Consider the following 24,697-nt stretch of genomic DNA (forward strand, 5'->3'; position numbering starts at 1 on the left):
CATCAGTCACAAGGTATCACAGAAAGAGCTCTGGGTTCCCGTCCGAAGACATGGCTTCTGGTCCTGGTTTGGTGCTTCCTAGCTTCGGGCCTCAGTTTCCTCATTAATAAATAGGGGTGGTCCCTGCCCTGCCTACATCACAGGGCTTACATGAAGCCCAGCAGAAACCATGGCCATGGAAGGGCTTGAAGGACTTTTAAATGTGGAGGTGCAGCATGGAGCAGTCACTTAATCAGCGGGTCCCCAGGGCTTCATTCCCGATGGTTACATTGTAGGCACCTGGCCAGCATCCTCATTTCCAGGGGCTGCAGCCTCTCGGGGGCACCGAGGACTGAGGCCATTTCCACCCCCTTTCTTACCAGACTGATCACATGCTCTCCAAAACACAAAACGACAACATCCGCAGGAGAAGTCAAACGCGAGGCTCAGGGCAGGTGCAGAGGAAGTGTGTGGGGGGGGGCGGGCAGCCTGTCCTGCCCACCCCTATCTGGGTTTCCATCAGCGCAGGGCCGCTGCAGTTCTGATTTCCTCCAACCACCAACTGGGCCAAGGCGTCGGGGGGCAGCCTCAGGCCTCTGGTTAGAGTGAGTGACTGCCAGAGGCCTCGGTTCTGGTCAGCCTCCACCCTTCCCACTTGGAGGGCTCGTCCCAATTCCTCACAGCTGTCCCACAGCCGGGCTCTGTGTCCCATCTGCTGGGCTCAAGACCTGGGACTGCCTTGGCGAGAGAGAGAATAAATGACTGTGGTGGGTGTGTGTGTGACTGTGGGTGTAAGAATGTGGGAGTAAGATGGGTAGGTGTGTGTGTGTGGCTCGTGAGTGCGAACATGCTGTGTGCGTGCACACGTGCGTCTATGGAGACGTGGGCTGGATGTGCTGTGGCTGCAGTGCTGGGAATGTGTGCAATGAGATATTTTCACATCGCGGGTGGCCCAGATGAAACCCTTAGTAACATCACACTGGGGTTGTTACGAGCGGGAATTGGGGGGGGGGGGTCTCAGAACTCCTGGGTAGGAAGTGAACGCTTGAAATCTGAGGAATCAAAACTCCCAGACCTGGGCGATCCAGTCTCTACCTCCAGTCTCTACCCCAAGGTCTCAGGGTAGGCTGGGTCCCCAAGGGAAGGCTGAACCCTGGCTAAGTGGAGGAGTTTACTGTCTTCATTCTCTTCTCCCTCTTTTTTCACCAACCAAATTTTATTTCTCTTTTCTGACTCACAGGGCGGCTGTGTTGCCCTGGTGTTCCCACTTGGGAAAAGGTATGAAAAGCTGAAGCCCACTGACAGGCAGGGGACTCAGTGGCCTAACATCCTCTGGGGCTAACGCTTGACCAGAAGGGAGGAACGCAATGGGAAAAAATTCAGAGTCTGATGACAGGAAAGTGAATATAATAAATAATACCAGATACACTGGGAACTGTCCTAAGTCCTTCAGGTGAATTCATTTAGTTCCCATAATGACTTGGGTTTTTATTATCCTCCCTATGTTACAGATGGGGTAAGAAAAATATTTCTCATAAGGTTGTCGTGAAGACTGCCTGAGGTAAGCAGCACAAAGGGCTTGATACGATGCCTGGAATATAGTGTGAGTTCAGTGGAGATTAGCCGTCTCCGTTAAGGGGAAAGTTGTCATTATGGATTGTGCTTGGTTGTAACATCACCCTCGTTTGACCTCCTGGAGGCTGTTTGACCTCTGAAACAGCCATCTCCTGGGCCTTTCCAGACTGAGGGTTGAGATCCTAAGCGGCCCTCCCCGGGACTCAACACTACTCTCCGCAAAGACAGATCATGAGCATCCCCTCACCTGCTAGATTCACCAAGGAGCCCACTCAGGTAGAGGTACCCGGCTCAGGCACCCTGCGGTTCCCACTTTCCAAGAACTTGGACGAGAGGCTTGCCTGACCCAGACTGAGCCACTCCACAGGAGCAAGGCTTTGGGAAGGTTAACCTTTACTGTGAGCCTATTCATGGCCTTCTGCTATAAGAAATGGTAAGACTTCTTACCTAAATATGGCCACATTTCTATTGGTATTCTAAGGTTAGAACCCAAATATGTAGAATTTTGGATGAATTTTAATGCGATTTATCAGCAAAAATCTGGAGTTTAGAATATTCACCTCCACACATTTAATCAAAGACTTTTGACTCCAGTGAGGGTGGGTCGGCTGCCCATTTCTTTATCAGCCTTAGGAGAGGCTTACCAAGCCCTCAGAACTCCTGGAATCTAAGAGCTTGACCATCTTCTTTCCCTTCCTATTTCAGCACCCTAGCTAGCTAGGAGCCATTGGTCTGTTTTATATCTTTTCTTTTGGTGGCCCCTTAGATATGTGGTCTTTCTAAGACGATCTCTTACTATGTTTCTTATACAGACTCCCTAGTAGAGTTCATTATTTCAGAGAAGCTTGTGGGGTCGGTGAGGAGGGGACTGTACTTGTTTCTCTGCTTTGGGGACCAGATTCATTTACTGCTCTTAGGACAAATGTTCTGTCTTGACTCTTGGGAAAGTCTTAGACAAACGATATGTATGTATTTGTATATGTATATGTATGTGTATACGAGTGTGTATGTGTATGTATATATGTATATATATAGCTTTACAAACCAAAATCAACTACTGTAAGCAGATTCTTGGCCACTATTGGGCCTTAGTAATGTGTAATCATTATTACCTAATAGATTTTTTAAAGGAAAAAAAATCAAAATAATTCAGGAACTTGAGGAAGATTTTTTTTTTTTTTTTTAATCATCAGAAACAGTTAAGTAGTCCTCTGAGTCATTGCTCGGCACTGATCATTGCTATTTGGTTTATCATTAACCCCACAGTTGATTGTTACTCCCAAGGCCTGGGCTGAATATTGTCCCTCTGAAATTTATGTCTACCTAGAACCTTAAAATATGACGTCATTTAGAAATGGGAACTCTGTGGGTGTAATTCATTAAGATGAGGCCAAACAGGATGGGGGGGAGCTAAATCCAATGGCAGGTGTCCTTGTACAAAGGCCGTGTGAAGACACAGACAGACACATCAAGAAAAGGCCACGTGAGGATGGGGCAGAGACGGCAGTGATGCAGCTGTGAGCCAGGGAACACCCAGGATTGAGGGCGGCTGCCAGATGTGAGGAGAGAGGCCCAAACAGCTTCCCCCTCTCAGCCTCCTGAACAAACCAACCCTGCGGACATCTTGGTTTCAGACTTCAAACCTCCAGAACGGCGAAAGACTAAATTATTGTTATTTTAAGTCACCCAGTTTATGCTGGTTTGTTATAGCAGGCTAGGAAACTAAAACCCTCCCCCAAATTGTTGACCTTTTAAGTTATTAGATATCCCATTTCAGCCACAGACCAGCTTCCTTATTCATGGAAGGATTTCAGGTGGGCTTTGGGCGGTACATTATTATACTTGACCACCTGTTTATAACATCAGTTAAGAATAATACAGGATTGTCTACGACTTTAGTGGCATTTCTTGGTCTTTGATTCTAGGGAATGGGATAGGCTGCCTGAGCCCCGGATTGGCTTGCAGGTTATTGGCATTAATATAGAAGCTGCATCTAAATCTTACTGCCCCAGGAAAGATGCTTTGGTCGGAGAGTAGCTTCCAGGGGGAAAACATAGGTTCTGATGCACCTTGTGGTTTTGGTTCTCCTGGAATGATTTGCTGTCATTCCAGAAGAAGCTAAATATGCATCCCCATTACAGAGAACAGAGAGAAATAAATATTCCTGATGACCATCTCTCTGGGCCAGAGTACAGCCCAAGACTCTGATCCAGATCAGGGTCCAGGAATCAGGCCTGGACATTGCGGTTGGTAGAGCAGGAGGGGAGACTAAGGAGGACTGAAATCTGAGTCTGGTCAATGGCAAGCTTGGAAGCACAAAGCATCAGAAGCAGTATGATCAAGGCCCAGGTGGAAGCAAATTCTCTACCCCACATAAGGCAGGATAGAAGCCTGGGAAGAACTTTCTCCCAGAGAGAACTCTGATACACAGAGGCCCTGAGGAAGAGTCTGGTGTGGTGTGAGGGGTTGATACGATATGATTAGGTTTAGTGCCAGAACCTAGGAATGGCCTTGGCAGACAAGGGGGTCCTTTATCTAATCACTGTCCCCCAAGAGACTTTGGGTCAATTATTCTAAAAGCTAAGTTATCATTTAACTAGCTTCTAGCTGAAATTTCTGTGGAAGGAGTTTACTCATTTGGTTACTTGAGTTTTGATTAATAGCCTCTCTATCTGGAAGGATACCCCACGAAGATATAAGATCCAAGGTCAAGAATTCCATGGATACTTAACCAAGATTTTTTCTTAATGCCTAAGAGAAGCACAGTTATACTTGCTTTCAGTTTATTCCATTATAAATAGTCTTAATTAAGTTCTGTAACACAGCGTTTCAGGTTCTTGATGATTGGTGTAGACCCCAAACAATTCTTTTATTGATCATCTTGGTCCCACTTACAGGCAGTCTCCTAGCCCCCTTCAGTCCAGCGTTGGAGGTGGGGGGAACTTTGGTTTAGGCACACAGCCTGGAGTGCCTGAAAGTGGTTACCAAAGCAAAACACCCTGAAAGGGTTACCTGGGAAATAGAAGGTATGGGGACAAATGCAGTCTGAGCCTCCTTGGTGGCAATCATGGTCTTTAATTATTAATTAAATCACATTTTTGATTTGGAAGCAAGTTTCAGCTGGTAGGTGCTGGTTGAAGTACAGAGCTCAGAGGGAAAAAGACCTTAAACCTTAGTTCTTTGGAGTTCAGCCCCTCCCCAGCATCATCAAACACCCTCTTTCCTTCCTTTGGTTCAGAGCTCTTCGAATAAGTGGCTTTATGCGTATTTGACTACTCTTTTATCCCATTAGGTCCATTTGAGTGACAGAAAAAGACAGAGTCCTCTTCCCTGAGGTGGGGCTTGCGAAAGACTAGTCTCCATTACGTTTTTCTCTTCCTCCTCCTCCTCCTTATTCTAGAACTCTGCCTCCATCAGGAGTGCAAGGGTCCTTGTAGAGAGACTCCTGGTCAAGAGGACAGGTAGAGGTACCAAATCTAGTTTTGACACTAGTTTATGCTACATGGTGCCCTTGAGCAAACCTCTTTACCTCTCATGTGTGAAAGGTTTGCATGTGTGTGTGTGATCCCTTGTGTGTAAACCCACGTTACATGATCCCTAAGGCCCCAGGACTCCAGACAGTTTATGATTTCTCTCCCACGATGGGCAGAGGTGAGTAGACCTGATGAGGATTTCAGGTCTTGGTGAGTATAACTGCACCAAGAGGAGCTGCAGTTTCCAAGGATTCCATGATGTTTACAAAAATGCTGCTGGCCGGGGTGACGGCCTTTCTGTCCCAGTGTCTAGAAGGCTGCCTTGGTTCTGGTGAATATCCAAATATGTATTTTCAATGAAGGAAAGAAGAAAAGATGAAAGAGAGGGGGAGATGGAGAGAAGGAGGGGTGGAGTGAGGAGGAGAATCCCTTTGAGAATCCCATGCAGTGAGGGGGCATGCAGTGAGGCACCCTGGAGCTGAGGGCCCCGGGGATCAACATGATTCTGAAGGTGATTGTCATGGATGGTGGGAGGGCACAGCTGGTGCCTAGGCTTCACTGGGTGCCCCCTGGACGTCGGCAGCCATGTTGTTGGTCTGGAGCAAGAAGGCAGTGTAGGCCATATCAGCTTCCTCCTTGGAGGACTAAGGGGGCAACAGGACAGGAGTCAGTGTTTGGGGTGTTGGCTCAGCGGGTGGGGGTCGGAGGAAGGGTAGGCACTAAATATATTGAGTACATAATCCTGGCTTAAGCAACCCCAGACTGTGTTGACCTGCTGCTCTTAATCTAGCTCCCCATGCTCACCAATGATGCATTTTGAGAAACGGAAAGTTGCAGTTTCTAAAAATATCTCCCTCTGTCTCACTACCGCCTTCCGACCCATGGAGTGGAACCACGCTTGTTGCCTGGGCCTGTCCCCGGAAGCTCTGCCCACACAGTACATGGGCAAGGTGGTCTAGGCTGATATCAGCCACAGGACCACTATCTCAAAGATGGAGCTTTGCAACGACACAGGGCTGGAGGGGAAGCCCGTCTTCAGGACTAGCTTATTCCCCTAATTGTTCCAGATTCAGGGTCTCTGCTGCTTCAAGGCAGAGTAGATAGGATAGCAAGCATTTACACGCTGGGGTTAAGGAGGCACAGCGGGTGGGAGGAGGGTAATATGTGACCCAGAGTCAGAAGTCACCTCTGGTAGGATTTCAAGTCATATGGCATGTGGTTGGAGTGGGGAAGGGCTTCTAGTGACTATCAAATTGCCTGCTGCCAGCAAATGTCTTTTAGACTCAGGCAAAAGGCTGGTCCTGAGAGCAAACTCTCAAGGGAAGGTGGGTGGCCTGAAGTCCACAGGTTCCACAGCTCAGGAAGACAATTCACCTAGTCACTGCCATTTGACATTTGACCTTTCTTACTCTGTGGCTCAAGTTTCTGCGCACTTCCTTCTGAACCCCCAGTCTCCCTCCCCGCTGCATGTTCACGGCCTATAAATGCAGCTCATCTCCTGCACCTCAGCCACATTAACACCACGGCCGGTAGGATACGTCTTGCCCTCAAAAAGTTGACTCTATCTTCCCTATTCAGACATCAGCCCCAACTCTGAGATATGACTACAGACCCTCATGCTGCACTTCCTTGTCACACAAGTGGGGCCACCATCTCCCTCCTCACTCTTACCCTTTTGGGCTTCTTGGGTTCTTCCGTCTCCATGGTATTCCCAGTGGTGGCGCTGAACTCTATGTGAAGAGCAAGGTGGGGGGATTAGCCTTCACTAGCCTCATATTCCCACCCCAGAGGCAGAGTCAGGTATAATCCTTGCTCTCCCAGGGGTTGGGCATTCCCTCGAGTGAGGGACATACCATCTTTTCCTCCAAGAGATGTTTCCTGAGTGACTTGAGAGGCTCCCATGTTGTCATTGGCACCAAATTCCCTGGAGTTCTCGAAGTCCGACATGCTAATGTCTGTCCTGTAGCTTCTAACCGAAATCCGGTCTGTCCAGGAGAAAGAGGAGTCGGTGTAGGGACAGAGGACAAATGTGACAGGACATGCTGCCTCTGAGGGAGCCCCAAAGGATAGCTGGAAGGGGCAGCGTGGCAGGTTGCTCACCTCTGACTCTGACCCAGAAATGATCAGTCTCCTTCTCCATCCCTTCTCACAGATAATCAAGACTCAACAACCCCTGACCCTTCAACGCACAGTGTCTCATTCTGTCCTCACATCAGCCCAGTGAGGTGGTTATTATTACCCCTGCCTTGAGCCCTAAGGAAACTGAGGCATGAAATGGGGACACCCAAAGTCATACAATCAGTCAGTTCTCAAACTAGGGTAGAAGTGTAGTTCTTCCTGAGCTCCTCCTCCTGCCAATCCTGCCTCTAAACTTGAACCCCGAGCCATCAGAGATGATGTTCCAGAGATAGCAGCACTTTAATGTACATTTTGGGTAGGAGCTTATCTTTCCCCATCCTGCTTTCCCAGAACCCTTTCTTGGAGCCTATGAAAGAGAAGGAACTGTAGTAGCCCCACCCCCCACCCCCCACATACACACACGAAGGGCTCCACGGAGCCCACGGAGGTCCAAGGGCTCAGGGTTGGAGATGGGGGGCAAGGGATCTCAGGCACTCACCAACATTCTTCCTGTGCCGTGCTCTGAGCACCCCCACTACCACGGCCCCCAGTGCCAGCACCAGGCCCAGGGGCACCAGGGTAGAGACAAGAACTTTGGAGCTCCTGCCTTGTCCCGCAGAGCTGGAAGAAAGACTGAGTTAGTCACTGGAAGGGAGACATGGGGTCCCAGGATGTGCTGACAGGTTGAGTCTCACTAGCTCCTTCTTTCAGTCCTTCTCTTGACATGGCCCCCTAGCTCTACTCTTCTAAGGATACTTCTCAGATATGGCAAAAGCAAAGACTGGGCCTTCTCTGCGTCCCAGGCCTGGGAAATTAAACTGAATGGTGGATGCCACTCCAGCCACATGAGAAGGGCAGAGGACCCTCCTGAGCACAAGCCAAGACAGTGAAGCCTTCTCCACTATTGACAGGTAGACAGGCTCTCCTCTATGGTCCCTATGGCCCAACCTGAGGTCCTTGTCCTCACCTGTCCGTGTCCACGGATGCTCTGCTCTCACCAGCGAGGTCTCCAGTATCCTTCACTGGTCTGTCCTCCACAGAAAGCCTGGGATCCTGAATCACTTTGTTCTCAGTCTTCCTGACACTTGAGTCTACTTCTTCACCAGGAGCAGCCCTCACTTGGCTGACATCTTGGGACCCTAGAGAAAGACGAGTGAGACTGAATGATTGTTCTTTGTCAGTTTTCACTCCCTGGAGTTAGGGAATCCGTGGAGTGGGACTTCATTAGCAATCATAGAGTCAGGGTGAGATCTCAAGGCTGTTAGAGTAGAGTCCAGGATGACACTAGAAAGAGAGGAGTGATGGTCCTCTCTAGCTTGTCAGACGATCTCTGTCCTGTTCACACCAAATCCATGTCCATCTACAAGGATCCATGGCATAGACCCGGCTCTGTTTCAGGGCTAACCTATCATTTGGAGACGGAAGTTTTTCTCAGCTTTGAAACCCTGCCCAAGGTCTAGGGACCACAGGACTGGGTGCAATAGTGCTGCCCCCTGGTGGTAGCTTGGCAGTAGGTTCCTCAGTGAACCAGACCAGCTGCACCCAGACACAGAAGGATTTCTAGGGGGACTAATCACACCCTCATTAGGAATAAAACATTTTATGTGACATTTTAAAAAGAGACTTAAGATGCAAACTTTCTAGAAGGGATTGCCTTAATTTTCTTTACCAGATCTTGTACATGAAGATATCTGATCCTCTTTTGACAGTAGGCTTTGGCAGAGCATACTGCATGTGGTAGTGACTTTGAAATTTCTGCATATAGAACGTCTCTCCTATAGAAAGGGCTTCAAAATGGCCTGAAGGGACAACTACGGGACTTGTCTTGAAGCTGAGGTCATATGGCAAACCTATTAATATTTATTTATTTATTTTTAGTTTGTATGTTTATTTCAGATGCTCTTTTTAGAGGGTTAAATGAGACTATATAGAGGCTAAATCTCCCCCTGCCTCTAGTCTCTTATAACCAAACCTAAAGGCCACCCCTGTTGGAGAAGCCTGTAGGCAGGAGCCTTTCTCTGATGTCCCCAGGGGGGTGCGTAGGCCTCGCCCTCAGAGACTTACCCCTTACCCTCTCCTCGACTGCCACATAGACAGCCATGGTCTCCCCGTATCGGTGGCCTTCCTTCACCCCGCACCAGTACCAGCCTTCATCCTCCTTGGCAACTGGGCTCAGGGTCAGGGAAATTATCTGGCTCTTCTGGTCACAGTTCACGAAGGCCTGGCTGGGGCCATCATCTTGGGTGGGCAGGGTCTTGCACCCTTTGTTACTCCACTTGCACCAGTATTTCTCATAGGAGTAGTATTTGCACGGGAAGTGGCAGGGGAGCTTGAAAGTCTCTCCCACCCAAGCAGTGACGTTCTTGGGTGCCTTGAGGCTCGGTTCTCCTGGAGCAGGGAGGGAGGGAGAAATAGGCACACAAGTTGGCATTGGTAATGCTGCAGGGAAGTGGCTGTGGTGAGGACATTTGTCCACAGCCCGTGTCCTCTCTGGATAGCATTATAAGTAAATACATGATACTGAATACATCAAGAATGCAACCATGTGCCTATGTAATGATTATTGTTGATGACCCCCATACATTAATCTAGTCTATCATAAAACACAAACTCTTGACTTCAGTTTGCTTTCCTTGTTCCTCTCTTCTCTTCTAGACTCCATACAAAGAGCTGCACTCTACTTCAGCTGATGCCATATATACTGTGAAAGAAGCCAACGTTCTTGATAATAAAAGGTTCTATGTGTGGTGGTCTGGTGAGTGTGGGGTTTTCTCAGGAAAGGGTGGTTGTTACAATTATGAAAACATGACATCTCGGCAGGGGGGCTCTCTCCCGAGGTCTGTCCCATCAGCATGGGATGAGATAGAAAGAAGAGTGGTTCCGGGTGATGTCGCTGTTGACTGGATGATCCTGGGGATGCCTCCCCTCTCTTTTGCCCCAGTTCAGCTCTTACCTTCGACAATCTTGAGCTCCACTGTGGACCTCCAGCGAGTATCGCCACTGGTCAGACACCAGTAGAAGCCAGCGTCCTCATTGGTGAGCTGGTTGAGTAGGACTGTATAGGTGCCATTGCCTGGCTCTTTGTATAGCGCGAGCCTGCCCTCATACTGTTCATTAACCAGCCCCTCACTCTCTACCAGCTGCTGGCAGCGGCCATTTTGAGTGTCTTCCCAGCGACACCAGTACTTTAGGCTATCTGTTTCCTTAGGGTTGTAGGGGCAAAGCACTGCCACGGAGCCTCCGACCACACCTTTCACCACAGAGGGACTCTGGGGCATCGTGGTCTCTGAAAGTACAGACAGAGATGGAATTTCAGAACATCAGCAACATGGTCTTGGCAGTCTCTTCCGCATGGTCTCAGCCAGAGTGGGGAATGAGGTTTAGACTATTTACCTCACTCTCCTTAGAAAATGAGAAAGACTGTCCTAATGTCACAGAGCCTATAGCTGGAGCCATCCAACCAGACTCCAGTGATCTTCACCACTAGCCTGGGCATCTCATTTTCTTTTCCCACCTTATTCTGGGCAGAGAATAGAAGGAGTTTAAGGAGAGGCCATCAGTCCTTGAACTCCTTGGGCTTCTTACAAAATCTCTCCCTATGTAACTATTTGTCAGTTTATTAGCTCATACCATAAAAACGGTCAGGTGGTTTTTCTCCAAATTAAGAAAATAAATTTAGAATGGTATGATTTAAAATATAAACTATGTAGCACAGAAGGTTTAATTGGTTAGGACCCTGAGGGCCATCTCAGAAAAGGATGGCCATTCTCCAATAAGCCAAAGCTGAGGTTCAATGGGGATGCTGAGCTATGAAGATGCTGAAGAATGTGATGAGGACTGAGCTGGCTATAAAAATGATGGGCAGAGAATGTGAGCCCCTTAAGGAAAGGTCACAAGAGCAGGGACACTGAACTGTAAGTACTGGTTTGCTGTTTCTCATGAGGGTAACTTTATACAGGATGCTCCCAGGTGAAAGGGAGCAGGGATTTAATTATTTCACTACCCTCCTGGATTTCCAAAGTACAGCTGAGTAGGCCAGATGGTGCAGAATAAAAAACAACCCTATGAGATGTTGAGGAGGAAATTTAGAGGCTGGGGCATTGCCTTCCTGGGAGAGCTCTGAGACCAAGAGAAGCCAAACTTTCTCCCATTTGAGTGTGAAGGATGAGGTGCCATTCTTCTCAAAAGACAAACAGAAGGGACAGGTGGCCCCTGCAAGCCCAGGGTTCCATGCTCAGTCCTTATTGTGGCTCTTGGAGACCCAAATGATCTACAGGTTTTGCCTCAGTCAAGTGCTTCACTTTCCTTTCTGTTAATCAGGGACAGCCACTGAAAGGCCTTTAATAACCTAATTAGTCATTACACAAGTAATAGGTAGTAGGTAACACAAGGCAGAGGCCATGTTTTCTAGCTCTCCTATCCAGCTGTCCATGGGGACATGCAGTTCAGAGTTTGTCAGGGAGCAGACATTGTCAACTGACTAATCGATACTGGATAGACTCATAGGGTGGGAGCCAGGTGCCCTCCTGCTGGGATGACTCTTCCCCTCCCAATCTCAGGTCTCACCTTCATTGACAAAGAGTTGCCATATCTGAGTGGGTGAGCCTTCATGAGGTTGGCCATCAGAGTGGGCTCCACACAGGTAGTACCCTGCATCCTCTTTCCTCAGGCCAGTGATATGCACACTAAAGAAGCCTTGGCTCCTGGGAGTGAGCAGGATCCTGCCCTCAAAATCCTTAGACTTCTTCCCCAGGGTGTTGATGACCACGTCGCAGTCTTCCCCTTTGCTCATTCGGCACAGAAATTTGGACACATCTGCCACCTCAGAGCCCAGGGCACAGTCAAAGGTCACTGAACCCCTCAGGTCTCCATAAAGCAGTTCAGGCTCAGGCTTCAGCACTTGGAGGTCAACATTGTGCTTATCGTTACTGGAATCATCCCCAGCCTGGCAGACGTATATCCCAGCATCGCTGAGCTGGATTCGTTTGATAATGAAACTGAACGTTACTTGACTGGTACCATCAATATTGATGTCTGTTCTGTTGCTATAGTTGGGGTTCACATACCCACTGGAGTCAGTGACTAGGACACAGAGCTGGCCTGTCTTCTTGCACACAGACTTCCTTTTCTCAGAATTTTCGGACTTGAAAGGGCAGTTAATGGTCACTGTTCCGCCCAAGTCAGCTATGTAGACTTCAGTGTCATCTCCGACCCCAGGACCTGCAAGACAAGGGACAGGTGGCAATTTGTGATTTCACTCTCTTGAAACATAGGGCCGGTCAGCATTCCCAGTGAGGGCCTGGGTGTGCCTCTCACCTTCAGAGCTCTCCTCCCCAGAGGGACACTGTCAGAATATGTCTTCCAAGACTGAGCCTCATTGCTGTCTCCTCCGTGAAGCCTTCCCTAAACTGACACTAATCTCTTCCTCCTTTGTGCTCTCTTGACATTTATAGCTGTATCTCTTTTACATCTGATCTTGCATATAGTTAATTATGTTCCCCACAGCGTGGAAGTCCCTTGAGAGCAAAGACATCCCTTACACACGTTTGACTCCCCTGCAGTGCCTAGCACAATGCCTATACATAGGTGCCAAAATTAACATGTGCTAAAATAAACAGAATGAATATAAGTAGAGGGTGATGGATTTCAGTGTGTTGTGATAGAAGTTTCTAAAATTTACAACAGTCCAAACATGGAATGGGCTGCTTTGTAAAGGAATGAATTTTTGCCATTTGAAATGTATACTCATGGTCTCCAGTGTTCTGGACATCCTGTATAGAGTCGACTCCAAGCTCTCCTCAGCTCTTAAAATTCTCCCATTTTATGACTCTACATGACCACTTGAATGAACTCTTCATTTAGTCCAAAGATAATAATAGGCACATCCCAAAGGAGCAAAACACATCTTTGAGAACCCCTCCAGTTTTCCTCCCTTAAGACCTATTTCTCTCTTAATTTCTTCTTGATTATCTAATACGCCTTGGTCATTGAACCTGGCCAGAAAGATCTTTCTTATTTTTCTCTTTTCTCAGTTAGAACAGGCTTGGTCAGTGGCCCACTCCTTCAGAGCCCTGGTCTCTGGGCAAGAACTGATCATTTAATTTATGCTGAGGGTGTTGATGGACTAATGGATCCCAGGTAAGAAATGCATTTTGAAAGAACCCTACTGGTGTCGTAAGGTCTTGATCTGAAGGTGCAACAATGGCAGGAATTTAAGAATCTCTACAAATCTCTCCCTGCCTTTTCTGTCTCCCTCAGTTCAAAACCCCTTTGCTCCACCTGCCACAAACCTGGTGACAGATCTCTTCCTCCTGATGCTCATCTAAGCTATAGTCTTAGTAAAGCCCTAAAATGTGATAGGCCTTGAAGACCTAAAAAGTCCCCCCACCACCCCCAAGTAGGTCCTATAGGTCTCATTTCCATGTTCTATTATGTAAAGTCCTTGCCTCTGGAAGGAGGACACACAGCCTTCCCATCCCGGGCCAGACGCTCTTCCCTCTGAGGAAATTCTTCCTGAAGCCCTCCAGTTGCTCCTGACATGAGCCCCTCTCACTTTCCCAAAGGAGCCCAAGGAGCCTAGATTCTTACCCTGGCCGACCTCCAGGCTCACATCAAAGTTGAGGCCTCGGCTACTAATGCCCAGACCACACTTGTAGCGTCCAGAGTCATTCCGGGTGAGATGGCCAATGTTGACCACAAATGTGCTGTTCTCGGGGAAGTTGGTGAGCTTGGCTCTGCCCTCGTAATCCTTGGAGATGTAGCCCTCCGAAGAGATGAGGGTTGTGCAGCGGCCCTTGGCTCCCTGCCGGCACCAGTACTTCCGGGTATGCCGATTGACAGAGGTGGCCGGATAGTAGCATGTGATGGATGCTGAGCCACCTTCCACACTGCTCACCTCCTGGGGACCAAATATGGGACTCTTCATAGAGACCACTGTGGGGAGAGAAGACACACGTTTTCTGAGGCCCGAGGAGGTAAAGCCTGCTGAAAGGATCCTGACGGCTCACCCCGAGGAGATGAAATTTTCCTCCTGACGCATGTACCTTCGGCGGGTTATTTGCTATGTACTACAGCTGGATAATTGTTGTGATTGGGTATAAAGATGGATTAATCAGTATTAAATTCTAACTGTAACTCATTAAAAGTAATCACTGTAAGGACAATGGAACGGCAAACTTATTTAATGATAGCCTTTTTCATAAAAAAGCCACTTTGTAGGATGCTATGCCATTGCCTTTATTATCTATTATTTTCTTATATTTCTAAAAACACTTGGCAGATCCTTTTTTTTTTTTTCCCCAGCAAAGATACTGACAGCCAAGAAGGATAAGTCATTTCCCCCAAACCCCATAACAACTCTTAGAGATGCCTGGTTTAAGGTCAAGATCTTTTTTTTCCCCCTCCTGGTGAAGACCTTTCACCAGACTTCCTGGCCTTGAAGCGAGGAATTGCCATTCCTGTCCCTGTCCACCCCCAACACTTGGTCATCCATCTATGTTCAGACATGACCTTTCTGTATCATCTGTGAGACTTCCTCCTCGAGGGAGTGCAAATTTTGAGAGTGGCATCCCTGCGGATAGAGTTGATTTTAGTGCTCCCAGGGAAATGGATCCTGGAGGGCTGGGCTGGGGCCTGACAGACGCACCTGGGAAAACCGCCAGCAGGCAGGTGAGGAAGAGGAGCTTCATCGTTGGTGGCTGTCACGGGGCTGTGCCACCCAGGCCAACTTCTTTCGTGGGAAGCTGAAAGACAATAGCACAAAATATGAAGCTCTTGCGTCTTCCAAGACTAAGTTGGCCTTAAAGTTCCTGCAACACCTGTTTGGTCTTGTACCTCCAGTAACTCACATAAATTCTGTTGAAGGAATGAATGGCTCCGCCTTCCCCATTACGGCTCAAAGTCCCATTATCCCCTAGTACTTTTTGTTCCTTAATAGTCGTGTGTAGATTTTTGTCTTCTCAACTATGCTGCCTGCTCCTTGGGGATGGGGACACAGGTGCCATTGTTTCTATATCCCCGTCTGGGAGGCATGGTTCTGGGCAAGATCGATAAGGTCTCAGGAACAACTTGCTGGATGATTGGTTACTACCGAGTGGCCCCATCTCTCTGTTTCAGCTGCACTCCCTACATCCCTGGAACATTTTATGGTGTGTTCATATATGTAAACTGAGACCCATAAAGGAGGCCTGGTAAGGATTAAAGTTGTAAATGTAACAATGGTGGTGTCTTACCATGATCTCTTTCCAGGCACTGTGTTAAATAATGTATGTGTATTATCTCATTTAAACTTAATATCTCCCATTTGCAAATGACATATCGGACAAAGGGCTAGTATCCAAAATCTATAAAGAACTCACCAAACTCCACACCCAAAAAACAAATAACCCAGTAAAGAAATGGGCAGAAAACATGAATAGACACTTCTCTAAAGAAGACATCCGGATGGCCAACAGGCACATGAAAAGATGCTCAACGTCACTCCTTATCAGGGAAATACAAATAAAAACCACACTCAGATACCACCTCACGCCAGTCAGAGTGGCCAAAAATCAGGAGACTATAGATGCTGGCGAGGATGTGGAGAAACGGGAACCCTCTTGCACTGTTGGTGGGAATGCAATTTGGTGCAGCCACTCTGGAAAACAGTGTGGAGGTTCCTCAGAAAATTAAAAATAGACCTACCCTATGACCCAGCAACAGCACTGCTAGGAATTTACCCAAGGGATACAGGAGTACTGATGCATAGGGGCACGTGTACCCCAATGTTTATAGCAGCACTCTCAACAATAGCCAAATTACGGAAAGAGCCTAAATGTTCATCAACTGATGAATGGATAAAGAAATTGTGGTTTATATACACAATGGAGTACTACATGGCAATGAGAAAGAACGAAATATGGCCCTTTGTAGCAACGTGAATGGAACTGGAGAGTGTGATGCTAAGTGAAATAAGCCATACAGAGAAAGACAGATACCATATGTTTTCACTCTTCTGTGGATCCTGAGAAACTTAACAGAAACCCATGGGGGAGGGGAAGGAAAAAAAAAAAAAGAGGTTAGAGTGGGAGAGAGCCAAAGCATAAGAGACTGTTAAAAACTGAGAACAAACTGAGGGTTGATGGGGGGTGGGAGGGAGGGAGGGTGGGTGATGGGTATTGAGGAGGGCACCTTTTAGGATGAGCACTGGGTGTTGTATGGAAACCAATTTGACAATAAATTTCATATATTGAAAAAACAAAAACAAAAAATAAAATAAAATAAAATAAAATGTTATCTTGTATCAACAACAACAACAAAAAAGAAATGTTAAGTGGTAGAAGAAAATCATAGAATTTGACTTCACAACACCGAAGTCTGCCACATCCTCCAAACACAGATAAAATTGTTTATTTAGAAACACTTAGTATATCTCTAAAAATTTCCTGAAGTTTGTAAAAATACACTGAGCTGCTCTTAAAAAAATTAAAGAATGAAAATAAGCAATAAATAAATAAATAAATAAAAATAAACTTAATATCTCCCTCTGAAATGGATGTCCTTCTCCACATTTTACACAGGAAGAAATGAAAGCTGCAATTTAAGTGCTTTCCCTAAGGAGTTAAGTGTGAGGGTGGGCAGGGTGAGGGGTGGGGAATGGGCAAGATCTGAACGCAACCTCATCAGACTCCAAAGTCAAAGCCCTTCACTTTTCCCAATGTGCCGCGTTGCACCTCAACATGGCAGCAGGCTTATCCTCGTGCTCATTCCTGTCACTCGTAGAGCCCCCGTTGCTTATCAAAGCATTGTCATTTATCTTTTTTACTGGGGCTTTATAACTTCCCTTTAACTAAAACAGAATGGATATAATTACAAGCATTTTATGGATAAGAGAATCAAGATCTTGAGATGCTGAGTGATAGGCCCAAGATTTCCCAGGGACTTGGCTTCTGTTATCCTACCTTGTGGCTTCCGTTATCCTGCCTTGTGGTTCAGGGCAGATGAAGCTGGAGAATCCAAGATAAGGCCACTTGGAGGGTTCAGTGCATGCAAACCTTGCCACATCTGTGGATGTAGCCCTGGGTTGGGGCAGGGAGTGTGGTTTGAGGGTCCCAGGGTTCAGTCTTAGGACCCAAACTGAGGCCCAGAGGAGGAAAGAGGTGGACAGAGGAGTCCCACTTTCCCAAGGATTTCAACAGGTTTAACCTTTGGAGTGGTTTGACAATGAGAGCATTAAGGGAGAAAACCATGTCAACAAGCACAGGGCAATAATGAACACCCATAAAGATAAGGAAGCTCTAAGCAGTTAGGAGCCCAGGGAGTGATCTCTCAGGCTCCCCTTGCCACCTTCACCCTTGTTCCCGCTCCCCGAGACTCCCTTCACTAGCCTGAGCCAAAGGCAATAGAGTTGTTTATCTCGGTTATTTCTTTTCCGTGGGGGAATTTCCCAGCCAGGAACCTTTTTATTTCCTTGTGGAGACAAAGGTATTCTGTTTCTCCAGTTCTTTGGAAGAGTAAGGAGAGTGGGTTAGGGAAGGAGGGGACAGACGGGGGTGTCAGGTGACAGCTTGAGGTTCTCTTGATTCCAGTTAATTGCCCCAGACCTTCCACACCAGGCCAATGGGTAATTTCTGGGGTAGGTCCTTAGCCAAATGCTCAGGAGATGCCGACTGGGGGAACCCGGAGTGGACACTACAGGTCACCATGAGAGAGACTCCCAGGCGGCACCAGGTGGCAGAAGGCTGGGAAGTCTGTCTCTTCTGGAAGGCTTGGGATGTGCTGGCTGCAGAGTCCCAGGGAAATTACTCACCTGCCATTTGCACCGGCTTTGGGTGCACTGACAAAATGCCACATGCTTTAAGAGCCTAAGCCAGCAGTATTTTCCTTGGTTCTGGTTCCTCTTCTCATCTCTAGATAAGCAATCTCCCTAATATGTCTGTGAGACAGGAAGGGGTCTTCCCATGGGCTGAGTTGAGGGGTGCAGTTTCTCCTCTGGATTGATCAAAGCGATTTGCTCTGGGTCACAGAGAGGTAGAGGCCAGGTTTTCCCAAGTGGGGGTCCCCACTTCTGCTCCAGGCTTCCTCTCATTTGTCACATGCTTGGATGGCTGCGAATGGCCTCCCAGAGAGAGGATATGCAAGCGGACCCTTTACGCTTTGCACAGCCTCGGGCCAGGGATGAGAGCATCGGGCATGCACCGCTGGAAGGGCAAACCTGGCCGAGAGTAACCTTGGTGAGGGACACACAGTCTGGTTGCAGGGTAGATCATGGGCGTGCAAGGGCACCCCCACTCAGAGAAGCAGGAAATCGTCTTTGTCCAAAACTAAACTCGAAGCACGCTTTCTCTGCTAGAAGCTGAGTGGGTCCTGGGCTTTGAGAATCATTAGAGATCCCTTCCTCTCAAAACCAGACATTCCCCCCAAAGCGCATCAGGTCTCAGGGATGCCCCAGTCATGGTGGTTGGAGTTGGTTTAAGGCAGTTGTGGAAGGAAAGAGCATAATATTTATTGGCCACCTACCATGCACCAGATGCTTTGCTAACTGCTTTTCTTATATGACTTCATCATCACAGCATCTCAAGAGGTAGATCGTCGTGTTGTAAATGGGAGCTCTAAAGGTTAGAGAGATGCTTGGCCCCAAGACCCACAGCAGAATTGGATCACTACCCTATTATCACTCCTTGGATGAACAGAGGGACCTGTCCTTTGGGGATCTACATAGGCTAGGATATCACGATGAAGGCATTTTTTCTCATCCTTAAAGATGAGAAAACCACTTAAAGAGGAGTGGTTTTGTTTGGTTTTACTAGCTAGGCTAGGATATTCTAAATCATTCTCGTGATACCCAGTTACTACCTCTGACATATTTATAACATGCCCACACAGTTGTGGATTGGGGCAGGATTTTCAGCTGGGCCGGAGAACAGAGTTTGTCTCCTAATAAAATTACTCTAGCTGGCTCCCCTTCGGTTAGAGTGGCTGAACTTCAGCTCTACTGGCTTGGAGTCCAAACCTTTGCCCATTGAATTCATAGTTTCCTTTTTTATTCAGAGGGAGACGGATCTCCCAGACCAGGTCCTAGCGTGGCTGCTGGTGAACCACATGCTTCAGTCACTCTGAGCTCTTATTCTGTTTAGTACGTAACAGGGGGCCCCAGGGCATGAGGCTTTCCTTGGCCTGGACTGAGTGGCCCCTTCCCCTGCCTCCAGGAGAGGCACTGCCTGAGTCCATTCGGGACCACCCCTTTAATCTCCCTTGAGTGGTGGAGCCGAGCACATACTAGAGTGATCCCGGAAACCACGTTATCACTGAGGGAGGGAGAGCGGTCTGTGTGCTTTGGAAGGGCCTCGGATTTGAAAGGACAAGTGGGAGTTTATGAGAGTTTACGTAGTTTATGTAAGCCCCGGACTGTGGGACAGTCTCCAAGCAAAAGAAACGTTCAGGGAAGCAATAAGAATTCCCTTCTTGCCCATTAGAGGGCAAGAAGATGGGGAGAGAACAGCCAAGGGAATCAAAGAATGTACGAGCTGGAAAGATCCAAGACTTTCTATTCCCATCCCTGTCGTTAAAGCAAAATGTAGGCGGAAATTAGACATTTGAAATAGCAGCTCCATGAAGCTCTGGGAATAAGCCTCATGGATTTCCAGATGCCCTTTTTGCAAAAACTTAGAACCCTATTATCGATTCCATCCCATTCTGCCTTGATGCATAGACGCTTATCTCACAGGCTTTCTCAGATAGCTAGCTCTGCAAGGCAGGGGCCAGCTGAGATCGGCCTCCCCCACACAGAGGGGCTTGCATCGCAGCGTCTGGCAAGACCTGGCTGCTCAGCAAAGCCCGATGGGATCGGAAATGGTTACATCCCCATCCCCTGTGTGGGAAGGGCAGAGTCAGGGTTGGTTTCTTTCACTTTGCCAAATGCCTTCTTGGTTCTGGGCTCGCCAGGGACAGTTGCATGAAAAGGGGCCTGGAGGATGGAAAAGAACCCAGAGGTCCTGAGTCCTGCTCTGTCACAGGCTACCACAAGAGCTCTACCACTTGGGCAAAATATGCCGGCTCAACTCCTTCATCTGTCAAATGAACATCACCGTGCCTCAACTCTTCTAGAGACAAAGGCTTCTGTGGGGTGGAGGACGATGGAGGGGATAACGGGACATGCATATGGAAGTGCTTTCTATAGTATAAAGCGCCCTTCAACTGTAGGAAGCAACAGTCAGTTTAAGGATAAGAGAGTGCGGGTCTGCGCACCTGACTTTCATGGTTGCCGGGCACTTGGAGAGCAGCACAGATCATGGTCTCTGCAGCTTGGTTATCAGCTCTCACACGCGGGGTCTGTGTGGTCTGGGGGTAGGGGATTTAAACTCTTTGAGCCTCAAGTCCTCATTTGTAAACTGGAGACAATTGTACCTAGTATAGAGAATCGCTATAAGGACTAAAGGCCACAACACAGATATGTAAAGTCCTTAGTATGGTGTCGGGCTCAAAATATGTTAGTTCCTTTCCCAACTCCTCTCTAAAATCAAAACAGTCCGTGTGCCCGGATGACTCAGTAAGTTCAGTGTCCGACTCTTGCTTTCGGCTCAGGTCACTATCCCAGGGTCATGGGATCAAACTCGGGCTCCACACTCAGTGTGGAGCTTGCTTAAGATTCTCTCTCTCTCTCTCTCTCTCTCTCTCTCTCTCTCTCTCTCTCCCTCTCCCATCCCCACCCCCACTGGCACGTGTGCTCTCTCTCTTTCCCTCTCTAAAAGAAAAAAAGTAATAAAAATAAAATCAGCACAGTCTTCTCTTTTTCACGTCCTAGAGTGACAGGGGAATAGAAGCCTCTTCACTGGGCAACCTTTGAAGACGGGGGGTGAGCTACCCAGATTGGACCAGCATGGCCTGAAGGAAGAGAGTAGGTTAGAAGCAGGTGATATAATTAGAGCTAGCACATATGGAGTTATTCTCAAGTGTTTTTACATGTGTTAACCTCACTTTACGTTTTGCAGCCACCCTAGGGAGGGAGAATAAAACGGGCAAACCCATTTCACATATGAGACAATTGAGGCACAGAGAAGTAGGAGATTTGCCCAGGGTTACAAAGTTGGTAAGCAACCGCCATGGGATTCAAATTCAGGTTCTCTGGACCAAAAGTATAAGCTCTAAGTCACTATGCTGCACCAGGAGGGTCTTGACATTGAGGGGAACAGTCAGGAGAGGAGGGAGCAGGAAATCCACTCTTAAAGAAGTTAGTCCAGTTCTCTCCTCTCCACTTTTCACGGGAAAGATAGTTCCTGGGAAGAGACACTTGAACCCAGAGGTGGGTGCCAACAGAGAAATTTCTTCCTGAAAAATAATAATAGCTGCTATTTACTTAGCATCTACCGTGTGTAAGTCATGTTATGTTTGTTTCCGATAACCAGACACATTGCCCCAAATTTTTTTTCTAGGTGACTTTGGAATCCCAACCCCAACCAACCCAGAGAGAGGGCAAGACATATGTGAAGAGGGTCTCTGCTGAGCACCTGCATGCATAATATTACTCTCTTTTTTTTTTTTAAGTTGGGTATTTTGTTTTCTAGGTGATGGCAAAATGTCCCCATGACCATGTTACAATGACTGTACCAAAATGTTATCATTCACACTCGCTGGGTGATTTTACACCGCTCACATTAACTTGGGGAGTCTTCGTTTCCTCGACTATAAAGGGGATTGTGATACCTATGTGGCCCGACCACCTGGATTTGTCTCAGGAGGGGAGGAGAGGAAGCTGCGAAAGCCCGTGGAAAGAGGATTTGCTACGTGCCAGTCGCTATCTTCGCGCTGTCAATAAAATACAGCCACTGAGGCGCTAAGAGAGAGGCAATGATTACAGAGCCAGTGGCTCCCCTGACTCCTGGTTCATTGCTCTCTCTGCTACATCTCCACATCCAAGGCCAAGGAGAAGGACGGATGGATGAAGGGTTCCGGAGCTGGCTCCGGTGGGCAGATCGCTGCCTTCTACCCTAACCCATGAATGGGCACATCCCCTCTTCAGAGGTGGAAGAAGCTAGAAGCCCCCCAGTGAAGAGGCAGAGTGATGGCGGAGGCTCTGGTGCAAAACAGCACCAGCAGCTCAGGTGACCCCAGTCCTGGGGGCAGTTACATAAGCGGAGCTGGGGGTGCTGGGAAGGGAGCTCGCACAGTGCAGCAGCTTGCGCACGACGGTTCGGTGGCCGGCTGGGGACGCCGTCAGGATGGACAGCGGGAGAGCACGGGGGGCGGCGGGGGGGGGGGGGGGGGCTCCTGGCTGCAGGGCCAGCAAGACCATCAGGACGCAGAATGCCGTCTGTGCCTGGAAGGGGGCTCTGCCCACCTTGCCCACTTACCCCGGGGGGACCTCATTTGCCCCACCATGACGAGGGCAAGGTGATAGGATGACACACATCATGCCTCCGTGTGGCAGGAATCACCTGGAACAAAGCTAGGTTGAACCCGGAAAGGGTCCCCGAGCCTCTCGGAAAAAGGAGCTGCGCGTACCCTCCCCAGGGAGCTGGATGTGGAAAGCTCCGAGCCTAGAGGAGTACCCGCTCTGTGCCGGGCACTCTGCATGCGGTCTCTTACCCAGGAGCGCCTGGCGCTCGGTTAAGTCCCTGAGTAACGGAGCTAAACTGAAAATCACCAAGCTCTGGTTATTTTTGCTCTGGAGGTTACAAAGCAACTTCACACGTATTTTCTCGTTTGCACCTCACACACCCGAGGGATAGGGATTATTTGTATCCCCACTTAACAGATTTAGGAACCGCGGCGCAGAGAGCAATCACGTGACTTGCCCAAGGTCACACACTACGTGTGTTAGACTGTTGGTAGGGAGTTCTGGAGGCACGCTTTAGAGCAAAACTACACATGCTGACCACAGACACTCCTTCTGCCCACCTGCTGCCGTTTCACAGACATGGGGAGGGGGGTTCCCCACACACGTGCGTCCTCGCTCATCTCTCTCGCGCACCTCTGCTCCCCGGCCACGTGCTCAGCCGCGCAGGCTGCGCCCCGTGTCCCCCTCACCGCACTCTCTGTGGGCTGGCCGTTGTGAATGTAGAGGGTTTTCTGAGCCGCAGTCCCAGTCCCTTCCCAGAGGGCATCGTGCTGCAGATCCCAGAACAGGCACACTTACTTTAAGCCACTGTCTTCTCTCCTGGCAACTCAGTTTCAGGGGCACAGCCTGCCGGCCAGTCCACAACCTGGGGCTCTCCAGAAGTTGCCAGCAGGACACTGGATGCGGCTGCCAAAACTGAAACTGTGTGCGGTGCTTGACCCACACCTGGGCTCTTAAAGGGACACTCTCCCATAGGCATGGCGGCCAGCCAGGGGCACGTGACTCTCAATGATCCCTTGCTCTCCTTTCCTTTTGGCTTTTCTGACTGGTTCCATTTGCTTCCCCTTGACCTTGGGGAGACTGTTAGCAGGGAACCCTCCATTATTGCAGCTGCAGGATGCGAGACAGAGTATCAGGCATGAAGAGCCTATTCTGCCTTTTTCTAGCTGCAAGATCCTAGGCAAGGCCCCTTCATGTTTCTTCCCATCTGAAAACTAGGGATAGTAATCCCAAACCTGCAGGTTGAGGGTATAACCAGATACCCCCGGTCCAGGTGTGGAATGAAGTTGAAGTGCATTTGATGGGGCACAAGTGGCAGGAACGGCTCTCAGTCCATGGCCTCTCATCTCTGCTCACTCTGGACACCCCCCACACACACTTTCTAGGATACTTAGCCTGGATTAAGTCCACTCTTTACATACATCTTCCAAAGAGCCCCCTTCTACCAGCCCCAGTGCTCTCAGGAACTGTGGGGGCTGCGGATCTTCCCATTCTACTCCCCACAGGGATTAAACACTGGCTGCTTCTGGGCTCCCCTAAAAATGGCGGACCACGGAGTCCTGTTGGGACCCACGCTCTGAGCCACAGCAAAGTCGGTGCTGATCTACTGAGCTGGTGGCAGAGGAAAACCTCCTTCCCTATCTCAGTTAGTCCTTGGTGGTCTTCCGGACATGACCCGGTTAGGATTTCTGGGGTGCCCCAAATGCAGTGCTGTGTTACACAAGTGACGCCCAGTCCCCAACATGCACACATATGTCCCCCCAACACCCCTCACCCTACCCCCCCCCCCATAGAATCCTGCCCCATCCTACCTGTGCAGGACTGACCCAGGCTCTCCCTACAGCGTCCTGCAGAGCAAACCCCAGAAGGGGAAGGAGAAAAGGAGAAATAGAGTCCCGGTAAAAACACACGGCAGTTAGAGCCCCGGGTCTTATGTTAGCTAACCACTTACTCACGAGTGAACATGAACTGGCAACCAAGGAGTTGAATGGCCACAAAAGAAACGGTATTTTCTAGCATGGAGCTTCATTTCTGACCCCAAACCTACAACCTGACTAACGTAAGAAAAAAAAATCACCTAGTCGTTTCCAGGCAAACTGGGTTCGATTCAGTGATCTCTCTGTCACTTCACTCTCGATTTAAAACTCAATCTCATTCTGGATTTACTTTCCTTTTTTGTCTCCCTTCTCTCCTCTGGTTTTGTGTGAAGTCTGGGCTAAGTGGGCACAGGCAAGGGGGT

General features: G+C 48.6%; 1 protein-coding gene across 1 annotated transcript; it reads right to left on the bottom strand.

Moving 5' to 3' along the window:
• Window positions 1-4,609: 4,609 nt before the first annotated feature.
• PIGR (polymeric immunoglobulin receptor) lies at window positions 4,610-23,403 on the bottom strand. Its single transcript, XM_019430322.2, has 11 exons — window positions 23,257-23,403; window positions 14,791-14,887; window positions 13,734-14,078; window positions 11,712-12,365; window positions 10,099-10,431; window positions 9,210-9,533; window positions 8,113-8,284; window positions 7,645-7,766; window positions 6,881-7,012; window positions 6,699-6,757; window positions 4,610-5,671 (listed from the first exon to the last, which is right to left on the bottom strand). Exons 2-11 carry the CDS (start codon window positions 14,831-14,833, stop codon window positions 5,576-5,578), a joined length of 2,280 nt encoding a protein of 759 aa, XP_019285867.2. The 5' UTR covers window positions 14,834-14,887; window positions 23,257-23,403; the 3' UTR covers window positions 4,610-5,575.
• Window positions 23,404-24,697: the final 1,294 nt, after the last annotated feature.

This window comes from Panthera pardus, unplaced genomic scaffold (genome assembly GCF_024362965.1).
Source record: "Panthera pardus isolate Hobbes unplaced genomic scaffold, ASM2436296v1 HiC_scaffold_21, whole genome shotgun sequence".
In the NCBI taxonomy this organism is placed as follows: Eukaryota; Metazoa; Chordata; class Mammalia; order Carnivora; family Felidae; genus Panthera; species Panthera pardus.